Genomic DNA, 14,985 nt, shown 5'->3' with positions numbered 1-14,985 from the left:
AACGAATTCTAAGGCAACGCAAATATTAAGGTTAAGAGGCTGAGCTCGTAGATGATGATAAATAACATAGTTATGTATAATATATTAAATTTCTGACTGTATATCCCTGTAATTATTACACACTGTAGCTTTAATTAACAGAGATGCTGGCAAGAGTAGACAAGGTGCAGTGGGAGAAATCTTCTGGTCTGCCAGTAACCTTGTTTCTACTGGTAGACCCTGGCTTTTACCAAAAGGGGACAAGAAGTAACAAAATGACCGGCTTCTCCACAATAAAGGCAGAGCTTAGCCTGCATGCAGTGTTGTTTCTGCTCAGGGTTTAACCTAGTGCTGCCAAGCTGCATGGGTTCAGGGGGAGAAGGGTTAGTAGGAAACTCAGTAGAGAGATTGTAGACTGAGGTTTAGAAGGAGAAGTTATAGTACCTCTTTCCTTATTTGGAGCTTGGATCTGATTGTCGAAACGGATTGACAGTTTGATTAATTCCTCAAGAGTCTCTGGTTCATTAAGGGTGGCTAGCTCGTCCTTAATGGATTCACTGAGACCATTAGTGTAAACACACAAGAGGGCAGTCTTATCCCAGCCCGAAGCAGCGGCCACGATGCGGAAATCAATGGCGAAATCGGATACAGACCTCTGTCCCTGTTTTAATTTCAGCATTTCACGGGAGTTAAGTGTCTTGTCCGGATCCTCGTTAAAAGTCTGCTTGAATTCTGTTATGAATTCCTCAAAGGTGCAGCCATAAGCAGTGGATGAGGAAAATCTAACCTCGGTCCAATCCAGAGCTCGGTTAGTTAGATGAGAAATTACATAAGAGATTTTGGTTGAATCCAGAGGGAACTTACTTGGGGCATGGTTGAACTGGATTACACACTGCATAAGGAAACCCCGGCACTTCTTGGGGTTTCCATCGAACCTGGGAGGACTGGCCAGCTGACACTCAGAGAAGGGGGGAGCATAAACTGCTTGGTCAGCTTGTGGCGAGGCTAGCTCACCAGCTGGGCCCGAAGCCTCTAGAGAAAAACGGACAGCTTCAGTTAGGTCAGTAACTCGATGGTTTAATTCCGTTTGCAGATGGACCAGTTCAACCAAGGTGTTGTCATGTCTGGTTAAGGCTGTTTGTTGCTGGTTGATGGCTCTCTGAATGGCTTCTGCGGAGTCAACGGTTTGGCCAGAGTGTTCTGTCATGACTTTTTTAAGAGATCTGACCCACATGCAGAAAACCACTCAGAGAAACCAGAGTAAACGTTTAACAGGTTTATTGAGGAGTTCAAATGGGTTGGATTCTGGGGAACTCAGAGAGCTGGTGAACCGGAACTGGAAGTGAGAAGGAAAGTTCACAGAGGTTAGTTCAGGGTCCGTGGGAACTTTGAACGACATCTTGCAAAAACAGAGATAAATGGGACTCACGATTGCGGAGAAAGGTTTCTTCCCTGAATCCAGTCGGTGTTGGGTTTTCCAGAGATAGAGGGGCTCGTTGGAGGGCGGACAGGTTTTGGTTTGGTTGGTTCCTGAGGAGCAATGAAGCAGACTGCCACTTAGATTTCCAGTGTGGAGATTATTCCTGTGAAAGGTGATTTGGCTGAGCCGTATTTACTCTTCAAACAACTGAATGACTTTTTCCCTCAATTTTTCAAACAGTGGTTTGTCCCATGTGTTCCGAGTTGTACTGCCTGCAACTTCTTGAAACGCTCTTCTGACTAAGATTGCACCGTTTTATTTAGCAGGTGTCACAAGACCTATTGGGTCATACAGGCTAGTTACTTGGCCCAGTAGATCAGTAGATGTCTCTCACATCTTCTCGAAGGAGATTTTGGCTGATCCTCATCTTCTTCTTCCTCTTTGAGAAGTTGGTTGATGTCATTAGGTAAAATTTGTCACTTTCTACAAGGTAGCTGACTGCCAGGGCTTTGTTGTCTCCTTCTCTCATTTGGTTTGGCAGAATGAGTACCCTGTCAGATGGTGTTCCTGGCTTTTCTGACACGTGCTCCTGCCTCCCACTTTGACCTGATCGGACCCAGGGTTTGAGGAAGAACCCACCTTCCTTTAGGATCCCCTCAACTTTTTTGATATTTTCATCCAGCTTTTCTTTGTTATTGTGGGATGTAAGTGTATCGTCGACATAAGAGTCCTCCTCTAAGACCCTATGATCCTCTTTCAAGTGAACAAACATGGAAAGGTTTGCAGTCTCCTTAATGGCAAGCTGTGCAATGCACCCTGCTGGTCGATCACCAATGTTGACATGGGTAATTGCATATTCTTCAATCTCACTGTCTTCAGTATCCCTCCAGAGAAATCTGTGAAGATGCATTTCCCTGTCTTCCAACCACACAGAATTATACATTTTGATTGATAATAACTTTGATGATAACTGTGATTGATGATAACTTAAGGCCGCTGAGCCAGGCAGCTCAGCTGGCTAACTTGACAACTGCTACCACAAGATTTGCACTTGTAAACGCAAGATCGGTGGTAAACAAGACTTTTATTGTTCAGGACTTCTTTATGTCGCACTGCTTGGATGTACTTTTTTTATCTGAAACGTGGATCAACGGTGATGAGTCCTCTGCCTTCTCAGAAATGCTACCTCTGAACTGTACTTTTATAAGCACACCAAGAACCACTGGTCGAGGCGGAGGTATAGCGGTTGTTTTAAGGAACTGTGTGTATCACAAAGTGATATCGGAGTGGTGTTTCTCATCTTTTGAACTAAGCTGTTTTGAGCTGCGACAAACTGCCTCAGTACTATGTGCTGTTGTTTACAGACCGCCGAAATACAACAAATATTTTATTGATGATTTTTCTAATTTTGTTGCTTTTATGTTGCCATGCTATGAAAAGTTTTTAATTGTTGGGGATTTATATATTCACGTCTGCTGCCCGTCAAAACCCATGGCCAGAGAGGTTTAGATCTGATTGAGGCTTTTAATTTGACAAAACATGTCACTTGCATCATGCATGGCTATTGGCACATTTGGACATTGTTTTAACTTATGGCTTTCTCATTAAAAATGTTATTGTTATAAAAGCAGTGTTCTCTGACCACGCCCCAGTGATTTTTGATCTTAGAATGGCTGTTGACACAAAAATGCTGGTAATGCGTCATGGTCGGCTTGAAAAATCTGACACCACCACTTCTTTTTCTCACAGTTTTTTAGCTACTGCACAGAATCTGTTAAATTCTGCTGGATTTGGTACAGAGCATTTGATGAACTCTTTTATTCCAGAATGCTCCAAGATTTTGGACATTGTTGCTCAATGTAAATTCATGCGTCCCAAGCCAAAGCATGATCCATGGCTAAATGACAATATGCGCGCAGCTCGGTGCAACTCTCGGAAGGTGGAGCAAAAGTGGCAGAAAGGCCGTCTGGAGGTCTCATACCAGATACTTAAAGAGAGCTGGAAAAAGTACCAGAGGGTGGTTAGGGAAGAAAGAAACAAGTATTTTTCTGAAGTAATCTCAAATAATCTCAGCAAGCCTTGCATTCTTTTTAAAACGATTGACTGTGTTTTTAAACCTATTCCGTCCACTTCACTGGAAATGACAGGCGAAACTTGTAGGAAATTCCTTCAATTTTTTTTATCAAAAAGGTGGATACTATCAGGGCAGATATATCAGCTTTTATTATGGGTCCCTCCATGGTAAACTGCTGCTAATTTGTCTTTACGTAGTTTTAGCCTGCCTCACCAGCTGTTTTAACAGAAATTGTTTTAAAGCTAAAACCATCCTCTTGTTCCCTCCTCGCTCTTTTATGGACGTTTGGGACACCATTAGTTTTGTTGTTGGTGAGATAATTAACTGTAGGCTGTCTTCTGGAACTGTGCCTTCTCTCTGTAAAAAAGCGGCTGTTGAACCACTGATAAAAAAAACCTAGTTTGGATCCCATAAATCTGTTAAATGATCAATTGCTGCTTGCTTCTAAGATTCTAGAGAAATGTGTCTTGGCACAGGTGCAACCTTTTTTAGACAAAGCTGGCATTTTGAATCCTTTTCAGTCAGGGTACAAAAAATTTCACAGTACTGAATCAGCACTGTTAAAGGTTTTTAATGACTTGCTTTTAACCACTGATTCTGGTAGTTCAGCCATTTTAGTGATTTTAGATCTTACTGCTTCTTTTGACACAGTTGACCACACAGTTGTTTTAGACCGACTGAGGGACTGGGTGGGTGTCAGGGGGACTGCTCTGCAATGGTTTAGGTCCTACCTGTCAGAGAGGTCTTTCTCTGTCAGGCTGGGGGACTGCACATCATCGTCTGCCCCCCTTTATTGTGGGGGGCCTCAGCGTTATATCCACGGACCTTTATTGTTTGCACTTTACCTCCTTCCTCTCAAAGAGATTTTTATCAAACATGGTATAGCTTATCATTTATATGGTGATGACTGTCAACTATACTTGCCAATTGCTAAAAACAGCCATTGCCCCCTGACACCCCTTCTTGGCTGTCTGGGTGATGTCAAGGCTTGGCTGTCAAAAAACCTTCTGAAGCTTAATGAGAGCAAGACAGAGGTGATGGTGTTTGGAAGTGCCATCTCTGAATTGGGACCTTTCAAGCATTTTGTGCCTTCCAAAATAACCAGCCTCGGTGTTACCATAGACAGTGATTTTAAACTGAACGAACAAATAAATAGCGTTTTAAAATCGTGTTTTTATCATCTCCATCTTTTATCTAAGGTAAAACCGTTTTTATCTTTTTTACCTCAGATTTTACACTCTGATTTCTAGCCGTCTGGACTACTGCAATGCACTTTATTCAGGCATTAGCCACCGAGCTCTCTCCCGTCTGCAGTTGGTCCAAAATGCAGCGGCTCATCTTTTAACAGGGACCAGAAAACATCAACACATTACACCAGTGCTTGCGTCTTTGCACTGGCTCCCTGTTCATTTTAGAATTTATTTTAAAATTTTATTGTTTGTGTTTAGAGCCCTGAATGGGATGGCTCCGAAATACCTCAATGACCTTCTCCAGATTTATTCTCAGGCACGTGCTCTGAGGTCTGAGGGCCATCTGCAGGTAATAGTGCCTAAGACAAGGCTTAAAACCAGAGGGGACAGAGCCTTTTCTGTAGTTGGCCCAAGACTTTGGAATACTTTGCCCCTCCATATACGGACTGCCTCTATGGTGGTGTGTTTTAAGTCTTGTCTTAAGACCCACTTTTACTCTTTGGCTTTTAACAACGTGTAGTTTGTGTGGTCCTCTGTGTCCTTTTTAGTTAATTATTGTTGTATTGTGTTTATGCATTGTTGTATTGTGTTGTTGTTTATTATTTGTTATGTACAGCACATTGAAAACTTTTTCTGTTGTTAAATGTGCTATACAAATAAAGTGGATTGGATTTTCTTGATATCACCAAGTTCAGCAGGCACCCCTCTTCTGAACCTGAGAAGCACTGCTCGGATCAGATTGAGGACATCAGACCCTTTCAACAGGAGATTGTTCCTGCTGATTCCCTTGTACTTCTGGCTGCTATTCCATACTAAATGAACAGGTGTTGTGACAGAATGTAGATTTGGAGCCACCAAGTGGCTGACATACCATATTGGTCACTTCTGGTTGGCAATCATTACCTTGGTAAGTTTCTTTGCGGCTCTCCTTTCCACCATTTCATGAACTTGTGCTCCATATGCCACTCTCCGTTCTGGTTCTTTCTTGAGTTTCCTCTCTGCTCTTAAAGAAATGGCCACCACTCCACTCTTGTTGTTTGGTAGAGAGATTTGATCTTCAATCCATGGATAGTTTGCGTCCCAGTTTGGTTTGCTGCTATGAGCATCTGCTTTGACATAGGTGAGACAGCTTCTGATGATTTCTATCTCTCTTTCTTCACCTAATGTAATTTCCTTGCCTCCAGGATGACAATTGCCACACCTGCATCCTCCACACTTTGGTTCACAGTCTGCTCCAATGCTATCCCATTTCCACCAGTCAAGAAAACTCTGCTTGCAACTGTATTTTTGGTTTCAGCTTTGAACCCTTGAGTTTCAATTAGCTCTTGGTACTTTGCTACAGTGGTTGTCATGGATTGGGCAAAGTGCGTTTCAGATCTGTGCGCAGCCATACCCACTTCCTCAAAGAGATCTGGATGTGCTCCACCAACAGTCTTTCCTAATGGGCTCTCCCATAGGACCAGGTCTCCAATCATCTTCACTCTCTGTGGAGCAAGTCTTCCCTCTCAGTGACTAATAAGCGGTTCAATATGTCCAGGCCAATGCAGGTCTTTTAGGCTGGTTTCTGGGAAGAATTTAGGTTTTATTGCTCTGTGAACTTGAGCAGTTTCATCTAGGCCATAGCAGACAAGCTCATGGACTCTCTCTGTACCTGTAGGTGTCTTGACCCTCATTCTGAGCAGGTACCTCTTGGTCCTGACCTTCATGGCTATTCCTCCCACCCCATGGATGACCCGGGTGATTTTTTTCACTGTACAGATTTAATCTCCTTGGCAGGTCTATGGGTGATATAATTAGTGTCTGATGCCAAGTCTATCAGTGTTCCAATTTTCTGTCCTGCATTTGTAGTCAACTCAAACAACATGAAAATAACTGGCAGCTCACATGACTCCATCCCACCAGGTTGGTTCTTCTCAGCACAGTGTGTTTTTGCTGTTATGTTGGTGAAAGCTCTTTTAAACCTTTCTGTCATCTTTGGGAACAGTTCAGACACAAATATCCTCTGTAAGCTTGTGCTTCACACTTGATTTTTGTGCTTCACACTTGATTTTCTGTCTACTTCACTTCTCTTGGAGTTTCCTCTCCGACATAGAAAGAAATGGTGGTCTGCAGAGCTCCCTTTCTTACAGTTTGGTTTCTACACAGAGTATCTTTGCATCCTTCATCTTCCTCATGACATATTAGACATCTCTTGCAGGCTCCCGATTTCTCCACAGTATCCAACATTTCACTTGGCTTTAGATCTTTGAACCTCTTGCAAAAGAAAATCTTTTCTTTGTGTTTTTCATCTCCACAGACTACACACCCACCTTTTCTTGTAGATTTGGTTGAATCATACTTTCTCTCCATGTAAATAGGCCTTTTGTATGCCTTCTCACCCACTTGAAGTTGGTCTAATATTTCAAGGATATCTTCTTGAGTTTTTAGGAATCCAAGGAGGGTCTCAAAGTCTTTATCTGACTTTACACCATTTGCTGGGTTGATAATGAATACCAGCCAGTCCTTCTTCATGCTGTCTGGTAATTTGCTTGGCTTTCTAGGATTTAATGACCAGACGGTTCTTGAGGGCTCCTGAATCCCCCAGCTCTGTTAGATCACTGATGGCCATCTCTACAGATTGTATTAATTCAATTGTTTTCCTTGGCTGATTTGACTTTAATGCAGGAATTCTTTCCAGTTCCTCAATTATTTCCAAGGCAATTGTGGTCTTGTTCCCATACTTGTTCTCAAGCACTCTGAACATCTCCTAAGCTGTATCGTAAGAGGATAGCTGCAGGTCCCTATTCATCTTCTCCTCAACACTCTCCAGGAGCTGGATCTTCTTTGCTTCAGCTAAACCAGTAGGCTCTCCCTGCTTTTGCAAACTCTCCCAGTCTCTCCTCCACCGATGGAAATTCCTCTTGATTCCATAAAATTTTAGAAGACGGGTTGATTTGATTCTCAGTACTGGTGGCTGAATTGGCTGTGTGACCTGTGCATTTACATCAGGAAGCTTCCGTCCAATTTTCATTTCTGAAACTCTTAGTGCTATAATGAATTCTGGCCTTTTGGCTTCAAGGTTGTTAATCAGATTTTTCAGACCCTTTACTCTGCCATCCAGACCTGCTTTCTGTTCCTCTGGGTCCATTTTTCCCATGCTGAAAGGTTTGTAGTTGCATCTTGGACACAGTTTAGTTGCACCATCTACTCGTAGTCTATAGCCATCTTTATTAACAGCAGGTTGGGATTTCACCAGTTTTATCACAGGCTGCTTCTGCTTCCTGAATTGCAGACTTAACCTCATCTTCCCCATATCTGGACCAGAGGTTTTGCTGGACTATTTCTCTGACTTCTTTCAGTCTATTATTACAGTCCCTCATTGTCTTTTCTAGGTCTTCTTGCACCTCTCTGCTTAATTTTGCTTCGTCCTCCTCTTCTCCAGCTTACTCAATATCTGCCAGTAGGCCAGCATGATAATCATCATTTGTTTCACTGACATCCCTCACGTAAGATGTGAGCATCTTGAATTCCCCTTGTAACTCAATCTTGCTCATGTTCTCTGCTGCCCAGCTCAGGAAGTTGGCTTGTTTGGTGAAGGCGCTTTTAGCTGTTGTTCTTTCTTGCTTTAGCTGTTTTATTCCCTTTCCGAGAGCTACCTCTGCCATTGTTGCTGGTACTCTGTGTCGACAACCTCCTTGAGTTTGGGCCTTTAATCCCTGTATCCACTGCGCCTGTTTTTCAACTGTCCAGTTATGTGGGGTTTCTAGCTTCAGCTCCTGCCCAAAGTTGAATATGGCTGGTCATCACCAAGAAGGACGACAGGCACAACTCAAATCCTTTTCCATTTTTGCTTTTTATTTGGGATCTAGGACTGAGATTTAGGTTGAAAACCTTTAAAACAAATTGACAAACAGAAGTGTAATAGTTTAAAACAAACAAACAATTCGAGCAACAGAAACTGAATTAGTTCAAAACAAACATTTTTAAATCAAACATTTTCACTGTGGCTCACCCATAAGCAAATTACAAACTGAATATTACCAGGCCACAAGCCATACTACAATATCTTCTAACTCAACTTCTACTTTTTTTTTTAATAAACAATATATTAATAATAATAGCTAACTTTATTTTCTCCTTACCAGTTGTGTATCTGGTGATTAAATCATGAGACGGGACTGGGTGCCAGTCTCTTCATTTGTCTGCCAAAACTGCCACACATGGGTGTGCTGGTGCTTTAATCACAGGAAGACCCAAACAGGAAGTCCCAACACAAGTTCACTCCTCTTTTTTCCTGTGCTTCTTTTTTGACATGACTGGACCTGTACTTGCTTTAATTCAAATATGTAGTTTCAGCCGGAATTTGCTCCTAAGACCTTCAGGGCCTAAGGGGTCAATTCTGTTCATTTCTATTATATAGCGGCAATTCACAACACATTTGATCTACAGGCACTTTACAGAGACAACTCAATCAGATCATAGGGTCAGATTGACCGGATTGATGTGTATATATTTATACACATCTATATATATATATATATATTTATTTATTTATTTATTTATTTTATCTAAAGAAAACGAGCTGATAGCATCGCGTCGTTGACTTGGCAGGATTCGCTCCTCATGGGTGAACATGTGGGGATGGTAGACATTCACTTGAACTGTGTGATTGATTCTGCCACAATCCCTCACAGCAAGTATTTAGGAAAGGGTACAGTTCAGCACATCAGGTCTGAGTTGGTCCTGATGTAAAATGGCTAAAAGAAAGAACATATAGTCGGTCACAGTTAAATCTGATGAATCATTTTAATATGTCAGAAAAATTCCAGAAAAATGCCGGTTTCATGTTTCAAGCCACATCTTTCTGTCTGACAATGAATCAACCTCTGTAACCAGTCTGTGCATGCCAAGTGTTTATCTTAGTGGTGTGGGTGTGTTCTGTGTCAGCACCACCAAATGGCCTAGCATATGAACTACGGCGTCTTCATTGCCGCTGTGTACACTTGTGTGGGAATTTTATGAAAATATAATGTGTTTGTCTTTGTGAGGGCAAGAACTAAAAGCTCATCAGCATTGTTCTGTATGACAACTTTAAGGATCTCAGTAAAAAATAAAAAAGAGGAAAATGATATGGTAAACTGGAAATTAATACATTTCTATTTTTTAAGGAAATACAAAGATCTGTGGTTGTAAATTGTCAACAATAGATCCTTCTGTTACAATCTTCTCGTAATTTTTATATTCTCTAAATTTTTTGTTTCTCTAAATGTGTCTTTTTCTGCAGGTATCAGAGGAGGAGTCCATATCTACCACAGAGCTGGAGATGATGCTGTTTTACCCTGTAAAAGACCTTCATCATCCTCTTCCTCATGCTCCACTGTTAACTGGCTTTATATGAGAGATGAAGACATGAATCCTCAGCAGGAAGTTCAGAGAGGAAACATTGTTCAGAGTTCATCTAAAGCTGCCAAGCTGAGTGTGGACAATGACTGCTCTCTGATCATCAACAGCATCACTGCTGAGGATGCTAGAGGTTACAGATGTCAGATTCAGGATGGAGGCAGCTCTGATCCAGATGTGTATCTAAATCTGATGAGCAGTGAGTGATCTGAACTGACTCTGTGTTCCTGATGATATCAGTCCTTCCTAACCTGGAAATAAAAATTGTCTTTGTTGGTTTTCTCATTTCAGTCTCTCCAGAAGATGCTGATCAAACAGAGAATAAAATCACATTACTCTGTTCTCTGGTGAGATTCAGCTCATTGGGTCCTTGTCCAGAGAACAGCCTCCTCTGGGTGGATGAGACAGGAACTGGTCTGACTGGTGAAGGTGTTGGGTACCAGTTTAGACAGACTGGCTGTGATTCTTATCTCACTGTGAAGCTTCAGAGCAGCAGCAGCAGCAGAAGATACACCTGCCAGTTTGTTGAGGGAAACACAGTGAAGATAGAAGCTCACTACCAGCTGGAAGGTATGATGTCATTACTCATCTGTCTCTACAGGGAGGATATTTTTGTGTAAATTATCCAATTTCTAGCTTGTATAACCATGATGGAGGATGGTTTAATATTAGTAAATTTTACTCTTCCTATTGATGATCTGTTCTGTTATATGGCTGCAGAACTAGTCAATATTATAGAGTTTATACATTAAAGCAACATGTTTCTGGGCCTGCCTATAAAAATGGACAAACACTGGATACCGTTAGTCCTCTAATATTGGCCTGTATTTCATTAGCAGGTGGAGGTAAATAATAGCCGGACTCCTATACAGGCTGGGGCTATAATTAGAACCAACGATGTTCCTGGGCAGTTCTCAACAAAAAGTACCACAGGGGAGCAATGTTTGCTAACGAATCCAAGCCATTAGCACGGGAAGTCCCATTCTTACACAGATATCGTAGTGGCCTTACACATTCATTCTGATCTGAAAGAAAGATGTGATTACCGTTAGGTCTGGTTTAACCAGACAGCGTTAAAATGACAGAATTTCATTGGCCTTCGTTGTTCTGAACTTCCCTTGAAATATATGACACTGGTAGCCTACTTCCACTTAGCCTTCCTGAAATAAAATTTTGCTGTGATGGCAGAACAGTTTCCATAATTTTTTTGTAAAACATTTTTTCACAAGTCAGTTTGGCCAAGATTCCATTCTGTGTCTTTTTTTTTTCGTATTGCCATGCAGAAAAATTGCAGATGCTGGAAGATGTCTGAATAATGTTCTGTATACCATTGTGGTAACTGTACCTCTTCAATAAATGAACCTAGTATTTTATGAGCTCATTTTATTCATTCCACTGGTAGTCTGTTTTGATCAAATAGCCATCCAGTCCTCTTGATTCTCTCCCTGCTCCTTTTTTAATCAAGATCTTGAATATATTGGACCCTGTGTTCTAGAATTAATTAACCTTCATCTTCATGCTGGTTCAGTTTGCAGCTTCTTTAAAATATGTTGTTAAACCAATATTAAGGGAACCTCATTGTGATCCATCTCTTTCTAATAGCTTCAGACAAAATCCAAACAGTCTTGCATAACAAGGATTTTGGAGAAAGCAAATCTGATGTATATTTTCCAGTCTGGCTTTCTCAAAATGCTCTCTACAGGAACCACCTTATAAAGTCTGGTGACATTTCAATGGCAGCAAATTCTGGAGTTTTCTGCAGAATCTTTCCTTCAACTTTCCTGCTGTTGATCACAGTATCCTGATCAACAGGCTTCAGGAATTGTTTGGAATTACTGGAGCAGTTTTACAATGGTTCACATCCTACCTATCATTAACTGTCTGTCTACATCTGGGAATGTCTGATTCAGCTGATCTGTACTGTGGGGTACCTCAGGGTTCTGTTTTGGATCCAAAATATCCTGACAGATATCAAACACAGGCTACATGTTGACTTTCTTCATTCAAATAATGAGAAACTGAAATGTTGATAACAGCTCCAGACCTGATGATCCCAGGTATCAGAAAACAGATCGGCTTCACTGAATAATCAAGTTTAAGAACTCTGGGTTTCCTCTCTGACAGTCTGATGTTGTTTAAGCATCACTCCAAACATCTGGTTTAGAACTGTTTTTATCACTTTATCAACATCTGAAAACTCTGACTCTTCATTTCTAAAGCTGGACTTGAGATGATTTTAACTCTGCTTATTTAGATTATTACATCATAAAATTTTCCAGATTTAATAAATCCGCTTTGGACTGTCTTCAGATCCTGTAAAATGCTGCAACAAGACCTTAAACTGGCACCAATATTAAGATCTCACTCTTTCTCCTGTCTTTGCTTCTCGTTGTTGGGTTCCAGTAAGTTTTAGAATTTGTTTTAAGGTTTCAGTCTTCCCCTTTATGGCCCTACATGGTCAAGCTTTCTCTATATATTGCTGATCTGCTGAAACTCCATCTTCCTTCATGTTTGCATGAAGGTCAACCTTCAAACTCTGCCGGTGCATGTACCAGATCTGCTCGGGCTCTGCCCCTTCTTATGACATCAAAATACGGCGTCTCAACTTTTTATTATTACCTATATTTGCTATTATTTTACATTTCATTGATGATCTAAAGTAGCCGACTGTAGAAAACAATCCTTGTCTGCTTGAAGGAAAGTATTGCATTGTAAGACTGAGCTCTGCATTTTAACAAGGTGACAAAAAAGTCTCAGATTATTTTTATTAATGTGTCTACCTGACTGAGCTAAAATAGGCTAACCTGTTAGCTAGTGAGCACAACTAACCACATAGCTACCCAGTTATCCCCTATATATCACGGTCTAACAGTTACCTTGTTCACCATAAACAGATTTTTTAAAGTTTTGTTATAGATCAGGTAAAACTTCACCGGTCATTAGACACGTTAATGTTACAGATGCTCCAGACTTGGTACACTGAGGCAGCTTGATGTTATTATCGTTGTCTGGGCAACCACAATGTTTTACATCATGTGGCAACGTTAAGCCAATCATGTAGCGTAACGTCACTGGCATGAAGCAGAACCTGAGCAGATCTGGAAGCTACACCAGCACCATTAGGGACTGGTTTTAAACTCAGTGGCACCATGACTGTGGGATTGTCTCCTGCTCTCCCTGTGATGTACTGACTTTATTTGGTCAATACAGCACTTTTACAACAAGGACTTTTCTATAAAGCTTTCAATAAATTGATATTTTTTGTATTATTCTTCTATAGCGTGTATCCGTAAAGCTCCTTTAGTTTTTCTTTTTATGAAATAAAAAAAATCTAAACAGAACCTCTGTTAAACTTTTTTCTATTTATAATTTTAAAAATCTTATAAACTATTTATATTGGACTAGAATAAAAAAGCCTAGGATCCATCGCCAACTGAGTGGTAGAGTCCAAATGCAGCCAATCAAACTCTGAACCTCATCCCACACCAGCCCCCCACTGTTCACTCACCCTGTCCAAACCAGACATACTGAGCAGTTTTAAAGTTTAGAAATCTATTTTAAGGTTGATTTATGTTATTAGAATAATTTTTAACATCCTTTGTTTTGCTTTTTTTTTTAAATTGTTCCCTTTACATATCCTGGGTCTATTTATTCAACATATGACACAGATCATAGAGATTCTGTGTTGGAGAGAAGATGCTGTTGATTCCGATGGAAAATCCACGATCATGTTAAAAATATTTTTCTCTGAAATCAGAACCAAAATAAACAGCAGCTTCTTTGCTCCATCTCTAAATCCACAGGTTCCACAGACTGGTCTCCTCTGAGCTTCATCATGTTGACTCTGAGGATCACAGCACTGATCCTGATGGTTGGAATCACTGCTGATATCATCAGAACCAGAGGTGAGCAAAATGGACCACAATGGACCAAATCTACAGATTTTTGATGTTAATCATTTTATTTTTCTTTCCTTCACAGGACGGAAAAAGCCACGGAAAGACGTTAATGTAAGTGAATGCTTTGAAATTTCTCTTTAAATGTTTAAATGTTTGTTTCTATAACTGTATTATAAAGGTGAATGATTGGTTTTACCTCGCAGGTTCATGATGCTGTTGATGAGGTTGCAGTAAACTATGAAAATGATGGAGAACCTTCTGCTGCTGCCAAACTCACTTGACCTTCATCACATCAATACAGTTTATACTAAAACAACGCTTTTGGAATAATTATGTACAAGATACTTAATGTTTGTTCTTATGATGTATAATGTGCGACATATTACTGTTCCAGAGTTCAAGAGTTGTTGCACAAGCAGTGTAGGTCAACTTTCAGGAAGTATTGCTCAAGCTTAATGAAACCAGCCATTCTCTGACCATTTGACCACAAGACATTTAAATGCAAATTAACCTGTGCACTGAGGCTGCAAATTGAATTGCCTATTTTCTCTTCTTTTCCTTTAGTGCAACCTCAGCTTTTGTAACTAGGAAACTCTCCCAGAATTTAATAAATAGTGAGGAGAAAGCTGAAGACCGGCAGAGTGGGGTGGAGATGTAACTGCACGATCTCTTCCTACTCTCTTCATGAGTAAAAAGAATTCTGACTCTGTTGCTACATTCACACCGGACGCAGCAGGCGCGGCAGAAGCAGTGAGTTTACATGCAAAGTCAATGGTTGACGCACGTCAAGGCGCAGCAAAATGTCCCGCAGCGCGTTTTGAGCAGCAGGCGCAGCGCGTCTGAGCAGCTGAAGCAGCGCGTCGGGCACGTTTAAGCATCTGACGCGTGTGACGCACCGCAAACGTGCTGCAGTTTGAGATGGAAAAATTGAACTTCTGCTGCTCGACGCGCCGCGTCAACCAATCAGAGAAGCTGATCTGGGAGCTGGCCGTGAGACAGACACATCGCTGATGATACAGAGCGCTGTGATCACTCCTCTGAAAC

The 14,985-nt window shown here is 41.1% G+C and overlaps 1 protein-coding gene across 1 annotated transcript in view; it reads left to right on the top strand.

Annotated features, from left to right (window-relative positions):
- Nucleotides 1–14,977, top strand: part of LOC107104838 — a 40,885-nt gene extending 25,908 nt beyond the window's left edge. Inside the window, exons 3-7 of the mRNA XM_015404957.1 lie at nt 9,939–10,241; nt 10,334–10,612; nt 13,846–13,947; nt 14,024–14,052; nt 14,145–14,977. Coding sequence (XP_015260443.1) covers nt 10,037–10,241; nt 10,334–10,612; nt 13,846–13,947; nt 14,024–14,052; nt 14,145–14,222 — 693 coding nt within the window. The 5' untranslated portion in view covers nt 9,939–10,036 and the 3' untranslated portion in view covers nt 14,223–14,977. The remainder of the gene's footprint in view (nt 1–9,938; nt 10,242–10,333; nt 10,613–13,845; nt 13,948–14,023; nt 14,053–14,144) is intronic.
- The last annotated feature ends 8 nt before the right edge of the window (nt 14,978–14,985 follow it).

This window comes from Cyprinodon variegatus, unplaced genomic scaffold, assembly GCF_000732505.1.
Source record: "Cyprinodon variegatus isolate N-32 unplaced genomic scaffold, C_variegatus-1.0 Scaffold1911, whole genome shotgun sequence".
In the NCBI taxonomy this organism is placed as follows: Eukaryota; Metazoa; Chordata; class Actinopteri; order Cyprinodontiformes; family Cyprinodontidae; genus Cyprinodon; species Cyprinodon variegatus.
The sequence above is the reverse complement of the archived record's forward strand: the minus strand, read 5'-3'. Positions and strand labels throughout refer to the sequence as shown.